Source organism: Athene noctua, chromosome 16, assembly GCF_965140245.1.
Source record: "Athene noctua chromosome 16, bAthNoc1.hap1.1, whole genome shotgun sequence".
NCBI lineage: Eukaryota > Metazoa > Chordata > Aves > Strigiformes > Strigidae > Athene > Athene noctua.
The window spans coordinates 13247556-13264265 of NC_134052.1; the positions used below are offsets into that span (position 1 = coordinate 13247556).

The 16710-nt window shown below is 42.4% G+C and overlaps 1 protein-coding gene across 1 annotated transcript in view; it reads left to right on the forward strand.

Moving 5' to 3' along the window:
- CDH4 (cadherin 4) overlaps positions 1 to 16710 on the forward strand; it is a 466028-nt gene that overhangs the window by 373136 nt on the left and 76182 nt on the right. The window contains exon 7 of the mRNA XM_074920132.1: positions 10142 to 10314. Coding sequence (XP_074776233.1) covers positions 10142 to 10314 — 173 coding nt within the window. The remainder of the gene's footprint in view (positions 1 to 10141; positions 10315 to 16710) is intronic.

The following is a 16710-nucleotide window of genomic DNA, read 5'->3' on the forward strand; positions in this document are numbered from 1 at the left end:
GTGTGCTCTCTACACTGTGCAAGTCACCTTGAAGCAACCCTTGACAGAAATAGAAAAGAAATCATCAAGTATTATTAATTATAATGGGTTGTTGTTGCTGGTTAGGGTTATAATAACTTAATTGAAATAGTGTCTTACACTGTAGCATAGTGTTCTTCAGATCAGGAGCTCATTCTTGGTGGGGTAAAGTTCTCTGTAGTGTGAACATGTGTGTCACAGCCTGGCCCCTATACATCCTCACTTGTGTGCTGGCTCTTGAGCTGAACTGCATTCCCTTTTCCTTTTCTGATACTCTCTGGAAAACATTTCAGTGCATTTCTAGCTTATCTAGCCTAAGGTCATGCAGCTGGACAGTTTAAATGTGTGAATGCAGGCCCTTCCAAAAATGCAAAAGAGGAATAGTGATGCAGGATTTTCTTTTCCACAGGACCATCTTTCTTCCTTACTCTGCCCCTCCATGAGTTGTTTTGATTTAACGCACCACTGTTTGAAATTGTATCTTAAAAGACCGGTGTTTTACTCATATTGAATAATGTTTGCCTCTTTGAACCTTGCCTCTTTATAAAGAACACAGACAAGTTTTAAAAATGCATCTGCAAGCTCGAGCTGAAATTCCCCTGGTCCCTCTGGCAGCCTTAATCAGCAAAGTTCTCCGGGAGCTGCAGAAGTTGCCTTTCAAGTGCCGATAAAGCGGGATGGGTTGCATGGTTTCACTGCCCAACACCGCCTGCCCTGTGAGGATTCTGCTGCCCTTTCAAAGCCCACATCTCTGAGTGGCCCCACACCAGCTCCGGGGCCTTACAGCAGGAAGGAGCTGGGGTTTGGGGCGGATTTTTCCCCCTCCGTACACCACCGGTTACTGCCTGCCCGGAGCCCAGCCCCTGCACTTGTACCGAAGGGCTTGCAGGGGTGTCCCTGCGGAGTGCCGTTTCAAAAGAAATTCTACAATTTCCCCCAAAAATTGCTCGATAAGATAGAATGAAAATGCTTAAATGTAAAAGGAAAAAAGGGGAACTTAATCACGAAACAAAAATGTGACGGAGAAAGATTATTTTGGTCACTGCAGAAGCTTAGCTTTGACATAACCCCCACAAAACGTACCTTACGGTAGGATGCGGATGTCTTACTTAACTGAAGCGTTCAGTTCTGAAAAGGTCAATGTGAAATGCTCCGCAGTGACTTGAGTGCTTCGCTCTGGGTTGTATCTATTTTGTTTTAACAGAAAGATTGTCAAAAATTAACACATCTCTCCAAAACAATTTGTTCCTGTCAGACTGGCCTTTTCCATTCTCATTCATCCTTTCCACTTCACTAACTCTCTGGATACATCTTGGTCCAAGTGGCTTCTTTTAAACTAGAGTTTCACACAGCTCCTTCTTTCTCATGGTGTGTGTAAGACTGTTTACTCCTGCCACCCTCCCTGGGAGTGGTGTGAAAGCATGCTAAGTATGGGCAGTCCTCCAAAATAAAAGAATATTAGTATTTCTTACATGAGAAATGTTGTAATTTAAAATTTCCCCATCTCCTCCTGATTTCATGGAAGTCTGATACAATAATTGTTGATAGCATGCCACATGAAAAATGAAATAGCTGGGAGCCAAATCTATATGTGGCAAATTGAGTTAAAGAAATCTCATAAAAATAAGCAGTATATAAAAAACCCAAGTATTTTAAAAGCCGATTATTCTACTAGTGTCCCAGTTTGTTTATTTTATTTCTATGCCAGCAGAGATTCCCTCAGAGATTAACACCATGGACTAATGCACAGATGGGGCCAGAAACTTGAAAGTCATCTGAATATTAAGAATTTAAATCTTTAGCCTCAGTGATTTGAACAGAAAGCCAATTATGAGGCTGAATTAGTTTCCAAATTAAACTGCAATTTAAGGCTTGTGAAATTAATCTTTTAAGGCATATAGTTGCATTTGTATATATATTCATGGGGAGAATATGGATTCTGCAGTTCTGTTTTGTTCCTCTTCTCTAGCCTGACAGTACAATTCGTAAAGAGATGCTTGGTGGCCTGCAAGTTGTTCTCTCCATGAAGGATCAGAACGGCTGTTGCTGGGTGGCAGGGGAGCAAACAAAAGCAGCAGCACCTGAGATCTGAAGAGAAGACACTTCATTTTTAAAAATTAATGGGAAACTGAGTGAAAACCACAGCTTCCATTACGACCCATTCCAAAAACATCGTAGTGCTGCTCATAATTAGAACATTCGGTATTCTTTTATCAGCTTGGAGGTAAATTAATTTTAGTACTCCTCATTTAGGAAGGTCCTCATGGAACAGAGCACCCAAACAGGCTCGTGGCCCTGGGCTGACTCGGCTGCTGGCCGTGGCGTGGCACGAGAAGGCCAGGGTGTGCGCCGGGTGCACGTCCCTGTTGATAGCACCAGAAGATAGAAGTAATGCAAATGCTGTGTATTTCAGAGAGACCGTGTAAAGGTAAAATCTTCAAGAGCCAGAGCAGGTCTCAACAGATTCTTCCAGTCATCCCAGAGCTCCTCCCAGGTTGGGTGCATTACTTCTGGGTTCATCACAAACCTAAATATATGCATCAGTTCAGTGCCATCTTCTGCAGCTTGAGTAGGTGCTACTCTTACCCTTGCACATCATATGCTATTAAAAATGGCTTTGTCCAACCCAAATCTATCCTCTCACACATTACACATAAACTTAGGATACACAATGTTCTTTTTTAGGTTCTTTTGCTCAGCCGAGCGCAATTTTAAGATAAGAAATTGTTTTTCTGCACATGTGGTAGTGCTTTCCATTTTGTTTCGAGTTGAGTGGTTATGAAATCTGTGCTCTTAATTTCCTTTTCAGAAGCATCCAGTCCCAAGAGCAAGGAAGTGAATTATAGGACTGTAGGTGAGAAAAAAATGCAAATCCCCAGACTGATGTTTCTCTCCTCCAGAAAAAATGGCCGAGTTGTTAGAAAGAAAAAAAAAATGTGGAAATCATGTTCTGAGACCACTCTGGAAGTTAGTTACTACAGTGCAATAGTCCACTCTCAGTCCCCTTTCAACCAACAGTTACAAATAACATAGTATTATATATATCATAGTATGTATATTATATTACATTCTATTACATTATCTTATAATGTCAAAATTCAAGGATTGGATTTAAGTCTTGTGGCAGATGTGTTAAGTCTCAGGTTTTGTGCAGCTGGGTCTGCATAATTTCACTAGTGGCATATCCCTTCAGTTAAGCATGTGACCTAGCCCTACTGTTAAGCACAGCTTGGTGGTGATGTTCAGGATATCTTGTCCTAAGTGACACTTTCTCCATTTTTTTGAATTAGCCTCTGGGAATTGAGAGGATTCATCTGCAGGAACTTTGATGAACGGAGGCTCGTTAATTTATGTGGTCGAAACTACTTGCTCAGAGGCTGAATGTGCTTTTGTCCATCTTGAGGTTTTACTTCTGTTATTTCTCTGCAGTACATGGGGTCTTGGGAGGCTGCAGACTGCTGTACAGGAGTTATCCTCACATCTGGCCGTGCCCATGTGTATGCTGCAGTCAGTGCATTTTCTTTCCCGAGATATTTATTTCATTTTTTAACAATAAGAAGGTATTATTTCAGTTCCAGGCGACAGCAGCCTCTTCAACTTGCTCAGTCATCTCTCCAGAACTGCTTGCTCTCTTCATTCTCATTAGATTGGATCTTGCCTTGTTTGAGGCTGAGAATGATGTCTCCGCTAATTAGGAAGTGGCATCCTTTATGAATTAGGTTAGCTGCTTGAAAGGTCAAAATTTGCCAATGATTACAAAACTAACAGTGAAAGAGAATGACAGCAGCTATCAGTTATGACTGAACGAATATCATTCAGAAGGAAAGTGCTGTTTCTATTTAGTTTTCTATCTAGAGTATGTGGGATGCAGTTTAATTTAAGTGTATTTGCAATTTATTACATCTGCAGTAGAGTTTCAGGCACTTCTGTCATCTTGATGTCTTGCACACATTCCTGTTTGCCTGTATAACTCCACTCAGCACCTTTGGTGAGTCGGCTCCCCATTTTCCATTTGAAACTCAACAATGAGTACGTGAAGGTGCCTCAAACCCCTAGAACGTGCTTTTTTTTTTTTTTTTTTTAATTTGAGGATACAGGTTTGTTCGCTGAGATGTTTTAGTCTTTAACACTACAGCAGTTCTCCAAATACCGTTCTCAAATTCGTGCTTACTGGCGAGGTAAGTTCACCCGTAAGGAGCTCTGTGCTGTGCCACTTAGACTGCTACTGGCACCCCAGGTAGGGCAAGTAAAACCAACATGGGATGGCCCAGCGGCACTGCAACCTGTGCACCTGGAGACAGCCCCCTCCTGCCCCTCGTCTCGCCTTCCCACCTCGGGAATGGAAGAATCTCATTATTTTTATTAATCAGTGACAAAGACAAGTAGCACAAGCATGTTTATTGGTAAAAAAAGATCATATTTTACATGGGGAAGCTGTATACAAGCAATTACGTGTATAGTTGTACTCTGAGGACTTGTTCAGGATCCCATCATACTTCTCGTTGTAACTTGGTTTTGACATCTTTGCTTTTCTGGTGTCCTGTCTTTCTGTTCCCAAGACCTTGGTGCAATGAATTAAATCACTTAAAGGGTGAAGTGTTCCTATTGTGAATAGGGGCATGAGATTCCTGTCCTCTGTGGGGAAGAAAACTAATAGCAGGAAACTCTTCTGAATGCAAAATTTCATCTTTAGGAAATGTTGTAAATTTTACACTGTTTTTCAGTATTTAATCTTCCCATCAGCAATTACTGTCTTCTCTCTGTGTAGCATCGGATGCGGAGTATTCACTAAGTGAGCTTTCCAATTTGGGGGTAAAAAAAATTAGGAGGAAGGGGAGATTTCCATTAGTACAAAGCCATTATTAACTTGGGTTAATGAAGATCTAATGTAATATGGCCATCACCACATGTCTGCACATAATGATTCAATCCTTTTCTATGGGGGAATGATTAAATTAAGTATCTTGTAGGTCAAAATTAGACTGAGAAGGTTAACCAACCTTTAATGATTCTGCAACCATTTACCAGCCATTAAAAAACATAAACTGTAAGATAAAGCTGAGTAGAGAACCAGCGTTATCAGTAAAAACTGGATGAAGTTTTAGCTTTTTCTGTTTACATCACAGAAGCAGACAGAAAGGATTGTGTATTTTTGTAGTGATATGTGGTATAAAGGGCAAAGTGAAAGGGGTTTTTATCTTTTTTTTTAATTTGGATCCCTGATAAGTGCCCATTAGCTCTTTCTTTTAACATGCATTAAATCTAACTAATGGATATCAAACCAGCTTAGAGAAATGGTAATTATAAAGCAATTGTAGCAAAGACTTTGGGAGCACAACTGTGCTAAGATATTGTTTGTATGCCTTAAAACCGTGAAAGCTCAGTCTTTACAGAGAAATGAAGTTGCTTAGATGGGAGAGCAGAGATTGCAGACAACGTGACGTGAATTAGCAGTCCTTGGCATGGCTTGGGACTGTCTGAGCTGGAAAGAACTGAGCTGATTCTTAGATTCCAGGGTGATCTGGGGGGGACATTTGTTTAGGACTGTATGCTTATCTGCTTATACATAGACAGGGCAGATATCTTTCTTGGTTTTCTTCTCTTTTTTTATTTAACATGTACAGATCAAATGAGATATAGTAAACCTAACAAAATATTTTTGCAGTCTTTTACAAGCAGATGCAATTAATTTTAAAATTGATAAAAACTGAATCTTCAGGTAAAAATTATCTCCCTTTGCTCCCATCCCCCCCAGATTCTGTAAGGCGTTATTTTGTCTGTCCCGTAGAAAGCTTAATTAATCTAATGGGAATATTTTTCTGTAAGGGTTGTTTTCAAGCATCTCATGTGTCTTGTCCATTGTTAGATTGAAACAAAAATGTCATTTGGCAAAAAAACATCTAGAAGATTGCAGTCTCTGGGAAATCAAGGAATGCATTGTGTAGTTGCAGATTCTTGGGGTCTTGCCTTTTATTGATAGATCTCCTTCGTCATGCCATACATTAATTTTAACTCAGGTGATATATGAACTTGGCACATTAGTTAATGAAAGCTAATGCACAGTAATCTTGTCATCACTAGCTGTGCATGATAATTCAATCTGCTTCTCAGAAGAGCTGTTCAACATGCAACAAATTTGATTTAATATTGACATGATGTACTAGGTTAGGTATTTTATTTAACGTACCATGTGCCTTATTTGATGAGAAATGTTTTTCTTTCAACAGGTTATCTACCTGAGTTAGTAGGCCAGGTGTGTAGTTTAATCCAGTTAGATGAAACACCGTCTGGACTGGGTATTCATTATGTGATACGCTGTGCAGACTGGGACAAATTCCCGAGTTTCAGCACATCATGCATTCATTTAATGTTGTCGGTGGGCTTGCGAGCAAGCCTTTCAGAGCAGAAAAATAAAGCTAATGCCTCCCTCACACACAGAAAGCAGAAAGTCTCTCTTGCCCCATTTCTTACACCTCTCGTAGCTCCATCACCACTGGCAGGGTATGACCCAAAAATGGCAGAGGACAGCGTGGGGGTCTTGAGTGTGACTTGGAGGAGTTTTCCCAGTGTTTCAGGTCTGTAGTAACTTCTTCCAGCCTCTGTTTGAGTAGAATATAGGGATTAAAAGTGTGGTTAATACTGTGATTTCCACAAAATGCATACACATATCCTGCAGCAGACTGGGCAGTCTGTACTTTTTCACTTAAATCCTAACAATACCAGCCACAATCCTCAAACGTGTAAGCAGTGTGCAGTCTGACACTGTATATTTGCCTAATTTGTGTATAATAGAGGCTGCATATAGGGATGTATTTCCTATATTTTAATATAAAGTATATGAAGATGTATCCCCATGCATAGGACACAGAAACATGGTGTTACTTACTTTTATAGCAGGTAAATCATCACCAACCATCTTAGTATAGTGGAAGACTTTATACAGCACCCAGATGATGCTAGACGTTGTAGCAGTATATATCCACACTGCTCTGTTGAATACTCTTGTGCACAAATATATGTTCGTGTCATTCACTGCAGCACACAGGTATCTAGAGGTTGTGTCTTGCTTCAAGGCAGGCTAAATGCACAGAAAACTGAGTGGAACCTCTATGGGGATACAGGTTACAGCAGCTGATCCCCTGGGAGTGGTCCTCTACCCTCAGCATGGGCGACAGGAGATGCCCTCACACTCTTATTCTTGGGTCAGTATTGCCAGGTGGGAAATGTGTGTGCATAGGAACGGGAGTGGATGTATCAGCCACCATCCAGACTGCAGAGAGAAGGGAGTAATTTGCAGCCGGTTTACGGCGGGCTGTGGTCAGACAAGCAGCCCCAGGGAGAGCTGGGGAAGGAAGCGGCTGCTGCAATTCCATCATGTGCTGCAGAGTGCTGCAGCCACACAGGGCCCTTTGTAGAGGACGTTTTATTAAGTTACAAGTTAGTAATTAATGCCAAGTTCCTCTGTTTTCTCTGTGGTTGGGTTTCATAATCGAAATTAAAGATATGAGATAGGGAGCAGATTGCCTCTTGAAATACAGCTCCCCAGTGCGTGGTTCATGACTTCAGAGATATTTGTCCAGTCCCATCTCCCTTTATGAGGATGCAGGTCAAACACTGTTGAAACAGTCCTTCTTCCAGAGTAGGTGTGTTCAGTCCAATGCTGTACTGCAGGAAAGAAGCAAAAAGGTGAGAGAAAGAGTGAAGGGGATCTGCTACACACTCCGTCAACAGTACAGCTGCAGGCTCACCCTGTGCCCAACACAGCTGCAGCCTCATGGGTTGCCCTGCTAAGTTGGGAACCCCCCATCTCGCCCACAGCCTGGTTTATTTTGGAAACTACTGTGCAGTCTGAGAGACCCCAGGTGAGGAGGGACCACAACTGTGGGGCACCCTTGTCTGAACCTAGTAGCCCTAATAACTTTCCTTTCTGAGCTGTTTCTTGCGCTAGAAGTGAATCACGAAATAGCACCTGTTTTCTGGAATATGTCCTAAGACTTCACATGTCCTAAAACAGAGTCTGTTTTCCTTTTCCATTTCTGTTTTCATTAGCCCCAGGTTTTGACATTCTGCTCAGAGATATTTTCAGTATAGAATACATTAAGATAACATAAATTCCAAATCAAACATCTCATTCAGCGTATTTCCTATTTAAATTTCTCCTGTACATTTCCCCTGTACTTATCGAAGGGTTGGCTTCTTTATTTGTGTCAGTTGTCTCATGATAACTGTTTTTTACAAAAGAGTGAAAAAAGAATGCTTGCAGAGAAAGGAGAAAATTCATTGCCTGCACAACCTTGTTTCAATTCAGTGTTCCTTCCCTCTCCTGAAGTTTATTGATCGGAAAAATGTTAAAGTTGTTGAATAGTTTGTTTTCATTTCACAAATGTGAATCAGGATTATTGCAGAAAGATAAGAATGTATTCATCATTAGAATTTGCTTTACACATTCATTTATTTTTTAATCTATAATTCTTATTGAACTAAGAAAACTCACAGGAATATGTATCACCACAGGGAACAAAAAGAGCCTGATTGAGCCAGATGGAAGGAGATCAGCAAAGCACTTTGCACAGTGCAAAAAATACAAACTTATGAGGCCACTTACTGCTAATACTGAGACATGTTGTTTTCCCAAAGCTGGGGAAGATACTGAGGGATTGCCTACGTCTGAAAGACACTGGGCTAGGGTACAAAACCTGGGCGTGCTGCAGCCATTGGTAGATCTGCCCTTTTAGAGCATGGGGTATTTTTCAAACTCTTGCAAACAGATGCGAACTCTCCAGCATTCCGCTTTCTCTGAACTGGAAGCTTGGTAGCTTTGTGGCCAAGCTGGGGATCTGGGTTTATTAGATGAGACACAATGCAATGGTGATGTAGCCACATGTCCCCGAGTTTGCCAGTGGCTCACATCTAACCAAGTGGGCAGAACAAACTCAGATCTTTTTGTAAAACGCCATGTGGCTCCATCTTAAATCAGCTCAGGTTCTTGTTGGGACCACTTTGCATCTCCTCCAGCACAACAGGCTCATAAGTTGGTTCATCTGTCAGAGTTCCCGAGTGAGCAGCGTTCAAGCGGTCCCTTCCATCTTTCCATTGATGCTGTTGGGTTTGGTGGTCAATAAAAGAGGTTGTGTCTGGTTTCACTGTCTCTCTTTGCCTCCCACTCCTCCTTTCAGGTCTCATATCATTAGATTTATCCACTGTTGCAGATTGCTTTTTGTAAGCAGTATGTGTCTGCCCTTTTAGTCATTCTCTCCTACCAATATAACAAGTGTAAAGCTGGGCCCTGTAAGCTCTGGGGGGTCACAGGACCATGCAGCTGCAGGAGTCCATCCAATCAAGTAACATCTTTTACCCTCATAATGATAATTTCCCACTTTAGCAAAACACCCTGCTGCCAAACTCCAGTGATAATGAGCCTGTCAGTGCATCAGTGAGCTCCCAACAGTATCTAGAAAGTAGGGATTGTTTTTTGCAAGGCAAATGAAGACACTGATGATTAGCAAGAAACAAACCAACAATTCAATACGTTGCTGGCCACACATACCAAATCATTGATTTTCTGTCCTGCTGGGCAGCAGCTGTTCTGTTTGCTCTGCAGAAATGGGGGTTTTTTTAATCTCCAGAAGGAGCCAGAATGGTGGTTGTTTCTCCAAGAACTGGAGGTAGCAGACAGTTGCTTCCTGCACTGGACATGGGCATGTTGATGGTGTCCTTCTGAAGCTGCTGAGAAGTCTGATGTGCTTTCCACTATTAAACTCCACTTCTGAATGCATGTGAATGCAGTGATTGGATGGAAAAAAAATCTCCTGTGAGAATCTATGAAATTGCAGGACAAAAAATGCTGCCCTAAAACTTACAATCACTGAAAGAATTAGAAGTTAATCATAGATATCCTCATATGACTTCTCGCTATGTACCAGTTATGTGTAATCAGTATCCTTACAGATCATCTAGTCTCAGCAGTGTTGCTATTTTCATAATCCTCGCCTTGCCTAGCTGGCTGGATTGAAATGGGATCTCTACTCCATAGCATTTCTGAATAAAACGCATGACCCCAAGTCAATGGGAAATCTGCTCTGCAGCGAGACAGCCCTGATATTTTATCTTTTCTTGTTCCAAGGTACCTACGTGATGACAGTGACGGCAAATGATGCAGATGATAGTACTACTGCCAACGGGATGGTGAGGTACCGCATCGTGACTCAGACTCCACAGAGCCCATCACAAAATATGTTCACTATTAACAGCGAGACGGGAGACATTGTCACTGTGGCTGCTGGACTTGACAGAGAGGTGAGTTTAGAAGCCACCAGACCAGGTTTCCTGCTGTTGAGGGTTGCTGACTTGCAAAGCTCAAATCCTGTCCTGAATACTAAGCCTCTAAAAGTTTGAGTTGCGACGTGGAGGTTGTGGTCTTTGCTTCTGCGGCAACTGTGGGGCATCGTGGCTTTGATGTGATATTTTAGTCTTAATCCATAACAATCGATGAAACCCTGGGAGAATCTTCAAACTCGTGATAATTTCCTTCCTTAAATTTGTACAACTCAAAGATGTAGAAAATACTCCAGAAGGAGCAGGGGGATGCATAAGCTGGCATTTGTCCCCCTTCTGTCAGGGGAAAAATGAAGTGCCAGACATCTGTAGCCCTTTCTAGACCTGTCTTGCTTACTTCTTTGCATGTTATCTTTGGAAGCAGTTTCACAGCCTGTACTCAAACACGCTTTGCATGTTTCACGATGGCATCCTTGTGTCATTTACAAACTAGGAAAATGTCTTCCAGTGATTTTGGGTTTGTGTGAGGCTCTGCCTTTAGTGCCTCTTCTTCCTGGCATTTTGCAATGTACAGCTTTTCCAAATGCAGAAGAAATTTCACTTTTACTGACAAAAACATACTCTGCCAGTGTAAGCTATACGGTATGTTTCTCAGAGCTGTGCCTTCTCTAGTTATGAGTATAGCTCAAGGACAAAGCATTTCTACCTCACACATTAAACAAAAATCAATATAGCATCAGTGGTGGGTTGGAGTGACAGGAGAAGGAGGGGACAGGGGTCAACGGGTGTGAAGGGAGAGGCGGGACTTAAGTTCTGGGGTTTTTCCCCATTTGACTGTGTGGTTCATGGCGTGTGACCTGTCCAGTGCCATGAGATCTTGATCAGCTAAGCGATGGGAAGGATCATTTGTTCACGGAGCAAGCAGCCGCAGACAGTGTGGTATGTGGTAAATGCAAAAGGACTTACATAGTCTTAGGCTCAGATGTCTAAGTTCAGGCAGTCCCCAGAGATAACAAGTTCAGTGAAATCCATTTTGAGAGAGCCCAGCGTGCTGTTTTTCTGAGAGGAGCCACCAGAAACTGGTTTTGTTCTTCTTTCTCTCCTTTCCTCCCCTGTGGCCGTTGGCAGGGACAGAGGGAGTGGGAGGCTCCACACTCAGAGGATTGAAAACCTCCAGCACCGAAAATATCTTTTCCACTCGCACATCAGCCCCAGTGGCAGTTTTTTGGCCCCGCTGCAGAGCGCTCTGCCAAGCGGCGGCCGACGGGCACTGCTCTGCCAGGGTTTGTGCCCATTTCATTCACATGTCTGGGGCTGCTGTTTTGTTTCAGAGCTGCGCGGCGGCGGCTTTGGGAGGAATCCCGAAGGCGGCTGTGGAGCTGCTGCTGAGAGCGGATAAAAGCACCGGCAGCAGCTCCGCAGCAAGCGGAGAGCCCCGGGGCAGCCGGTGGGACGGGGGGGCTGCTGGCTGGGAATGGCGCAGATTTGGGGCTTGCCCAAGGCACAGTTTCAGGACGAGCTGACCTGGGGGTAGATGCTGTGTGAAACAGCTTTCCAAGGAGAAGGTCAGGTGAGCGGAGAGCTTTCCAGATGTGAAGACAAGAAGCAGAGCTGGGGGAGCAGGAGGAGCACCAGAGCCTGTTCCTTCCCACCTGACGTGGCAGACTTTGTAAGCACAACCTAGGGGAGATCTGACCTTTCCCTGCTCTTTTTATTTAGAAAACTGGAAAGTTAGCTGAATGTTAAGCAGGTAGATTATCCTAGGCTATGCTGGAGCCTGCAGTGTGCTTGCAGTCGAAGAGGAGAAACAAGGGCTGGAGAGATTGCTGACAGCCCTTGGGGGGGACGGTGGCAGAGTACTCGAAGGAGAGATCTGAATTCTGGCAGGAAAATGCTGATTTTATGAAAATGACAGAACTGTTATTGCCCCCTTGACATCAGTGGGGGCCAGCATTTTAATGTAGGGCTTTACTGATAGAAAAAGGTCATCGTTTTATATTAATTTCAGAGACATAGATTGGGATAGCTTGGTGGAAAAGAGGTTTTAATCTCAGCAAATCAGCTGAAGAAAGAGGCAGGTGATAATTAGGGGGAAAGAATAAGGCGGAACGGTCATCTTTTTTCAGATTTATCTCGTGTCTGAAGTATTTTTAAAAATGCAGGGGAACTATACACTTCATGTTAGTTCCCCTGTTGCACTGGGTGTAGGAAATCAAGGCAAGCTGGCACTTTGTGTGTGGAAATCCGGTGTTGAGTGTCCCAAGCTGAATAGCGGGTTGGACAAGGGACACTTGGATTGTGGTAGAACAATCAGCTCTGGGCACAATCCTGAGGCTGCCCTGAAGCTACGGGACGTGCTTGTTCCCAGTGCTCTCTGCCGTGTTTCAGGATTACATCTGGAATTGGCAAAAGTTTCTGTTTTATTAACATAAAATTGTATTGAGTCTAAACTGCAAACAGTGTTGAAGCACTCCCGTAACTGTACCACAGATTGTTTTTTTGTTTTTGTTTGTTTTTCCTGAAATTTTGAGAAAGCTATTAGAGGAGTAAATTTGGTTTTGCTGCTGACATTTTCTTGTTGTTAGGAAAAGGAGCCGAAGAGCAGGATTTGGAATGCAGATTTGTGTAAATTAAAATGTTAACAAATCTGACCTATTCAGCTGAAACTACTACAACCAAGATAAATTCCCTGGATACCAGTTATTTCTCAAAATGCTTATTGACACATTTATCAGTGTCTGTGACACTATTATGTTAAGCTGTGTTGAAACAGAACCAGGTTTTCAGTCTCCATTCGACCCTCTACCTTGCTCCTGCAATGCAAAGGCACCTCAAAGCAGGCGCGAAAATAACTGTCAGAGCTATTCTGTATGTAAGAGACAGGTCCATGTTCCAGATCCAGCATTTGTCTTTCAGAGGGGAGAAAAGTCACTTCAGAACTGGTGTTTCTAACTCAGCATTTCTGTTCCATGCTCATTAAATGAGACTTCCCAATGCTCTCAGCATCTCCACTTAAATATTGGGTTTTTACTGGTTTCTTACATTACCTTCAATTCATGAGATGCCCAGGAAGCTGGATGAAGCATTCCAGCCCGTTTTGTGTCATGAGAAGTGTTTTGGTTAACCTACAAGAAGCCTATTTTAAGACAAATTCATGTAGTTTGCTGCTGTTTCTTAAACCCTCATTTCCACAAACCAAAGAGGAAATTAAAAACTCAGCCTCTCAAATTGTGCTCGTCTCTCTAAATGTGTCTGACACTGAAGATAGCAAAATGAAAAGCCAAGGTATTAAAATATTGATGGCTTTAAAGTTATCTTACCTGGTTCCCATTAATCTGGATGTAAATATGGTTACAATGCTCTGTGTCCATTCACTCATTACGACTGTGCTTAATTGAATGGATCCCCAAGGAAGATAAAGATAATTGGACTGCACTTCATAAAAATTATTAAAGGAGGACAGTTTAGCAACAGCATGATTTAAGCTCCTGGATGCCTAAGAGTGAGAAATGCCAAAGGTGGAACAAAGGAGCATCTATCCCTTGAACTAATAGGGAAAATTACAGGGATTTAGAGTGCATCAGAGGTTCAAAGGTACATTCATAGAGCCAAGCTTAGATGAAAAACTTAAAAGCAGATACTTGCTCTGATACAGGAAAACGTCAGAGAAACGTAGGAGGTCTGAGGCTGATTTAATGAAACTGCGAGGGAAAGATAAAATAGTGGTGGGAGCACAAAATATGTGGATTAATAGGGAAGGCTGTAGATACGTGAGATGGACAGGTTGTAACAAAGTTCAAAGGGTAAGAGGGGACCATGCTAATTTCTTTAATTTTTGGTAGGTTTCTGCAGAAGTGGGTGGTACTACTAGGAGATGCTACCCAACTGATAGCTTAATTTAGCAGTGCATCTGAATTCCAGATTTCATTGATCTTTTTTTCCCCAGGAAGAAAATAACAAGACATAAAAAAGGGTCAGCTGTCCCAAACTGGGGCTTGGAAACAGGCAGAGCATTCATATTTCTGTTTTCCATTCTGAAAAGTAACGTTTCTCCTTATAACCATGGAAAAGGGAGCAGATCTGTTCTGTGTGCTAGCTCATTTTTTTCACTGCCGCTCACTCTGGTGTCCCAGGCGGGGATGGAGCCCAGACTGTCAGTCTGACAGGGAGCTCCTGGTGCAGTAATTCAACCCCATCAGCTCTTTTGATTTCTCTAGTGGCAGAATATCTGTCTCAGTAGCACAGTAAAGCTGCACTGGGGCTATAGTATAGGCAATAGCATCCTCTGAAGAGCTTCCCATAAATATTTTATGAACAGACTTAGAGCAAGCAGGAGGAGAAAAAAAAAAAGAAATGAGAGAAAAGGAGCTGGTTGATCCCACACTCTGCTCGCAGGCCAATAAATGTCGAGACATCTCAAATGTCATCTAGGCTTATTTGAGATAATAAGTATTTTGGCTCCGCGGTGCTTGTAGTCTAATGTTGCTAACTTTTTGAGATCCCCTTTAGAAAGGAGTCCCTTCCTGGCACATTCATCTTACGTTGAAGAAATGAAGTAAGTCAGGAGCTCCGAGTTGCTTCTTCCGAACTTCTGTATGTTTATATTTCTTTTAAAAGTGATTGGATCTCTGCTGCTGCAAACGCTTTTAAAAATACATGAAATCCAATTCTATGATTACTACACTTGGCTTTCCGAAAATGTGATGTTGCTAGTCTTTCTCAAGTGAGTGAAAGATAAAAGAGAGAGCCTGCCAACAACTGAGTTAGCGGCTTATTTTATTTATGAATGAAATGGCAAGATTTTTGTGGGGAAGAGGAGAAGTTCTTCTTATTAGCAGAGACAGTTGATTTCTTTTCCAACACTCTGGTTTTGGTGCAGCTAGACATTTCTGATAGAGCAGAAATTTGAAATGTTATGTTAAAAAAGCCCAAATGCTACGCTGCTCCTCCAGAAACTGAGCGGGAATGGGGTTTTACCGTCTGTAGTAACTATTTTGAGTACATTTATCTCCAGGTCATTGTAGTAGCTTTTCAAAACCTCCTTGTTACTTCATACTTTCAGATGTTGGCCAGGAGTAAACAAAGCATTACATGGTGACAGGAATTAGATTAGCCATTGAGGCCGCTATAATTCATCCTTTGTGAAACAGTCCCATAGATAGCAATCCACTGCTTTGAGATTACCCAAATAAAGTGGGTTTAATCTGGGTTTGTCTCTTCTAGCCAGCCAGTACTCTTAAGTATAGTCAACAGGTAACGCAGGCTGAGCCTTGCTTTCTGTACTAGAAAACTTTCCTCTGGCAAGAGAGTCCAGCAGCTTTCAATCCTTTTTCCACCCCTGGAACACAACAAAAGGAATTTATTCTGTTCTAAGTTATCGCTGGCTGTGTTAATTATTTCCCCTCACTGCATATCAATGCAGTGTTCTGCAAAGCTGCGCCTCCTCCTCTGAGCAGGGCTGGAGGAACATCTGCTGCAGTGTGAGACTGAAGGATCTCGACGCGATACAAGTGATATATGAGTGAATCTGTGCAGATTATCAGTCGTGTATGTGTACTGACAAAACATAAAGAATGAGGGAAAGTGACATCTAAATGGCTTGACTGCATCCTAGGAGTTTCTGTTTCCCATTTTCCTCGCTCAAATTAGCCATCTCCAAGGAGCAGTGAGGACTAATGCAGAATTGGTAAGAGGATGTCACCTTCTGACAGGCACAATCTAGCATCCACCGTGTTTGCTATTTGTATCTATTACAGGAGTTCTTTAAAGTGAGAGGGATTCTGGTTTTCATGTTCTCTCCATTATTTTGTCCAGAGAATAACTAAAGCAAGGTTGTTAGATTCTACTGAGCTACAAGTACCTTGCTTTTAAAGGTGAAGTTCCTGTATCACTGCATTAAAACATGCAGAAAAATGCATCTGCAGCTCAGCTCACAGGAGAACAAGAATGAGAGATTAACAATTATTTTGCCAATGAGGCACATTTATTTCTATGAATTTGGACTACAAGCTCCTGTATTTAGCTTCCAGACTTGTAGGCTTCCAAAGTATTTTACAGTGACTGAGATGATGAAGGAGTGTAACAGTCTTCCAAGGGTAAATGGCTTTTCCACTTCTCACAGCATTCAAATAATAATTGGAAGTCTTTGTGGAACAGTCTTCAAGCCAGACATAAACTACTGGACTCTTAGCAGAGGTAAGCAGGTGAAATACTATAGCATCCTCTGTACAGCAGGTTGGACTCTGTTTTACTCGTTCCTTCTAGCCTTGACCTTCATGTTTCTAAAACGTTTCCCTTTGCTGTTGACAAGCAGTTCTCCCCAGCCCTGTCGCACAGCAGGCTCTGCCCTCGCTGTCTGCCCGGCTGCCACACACCGTCCCAGGGATTTGTGGAGCACAAAGTCATTCTAGGGGATGA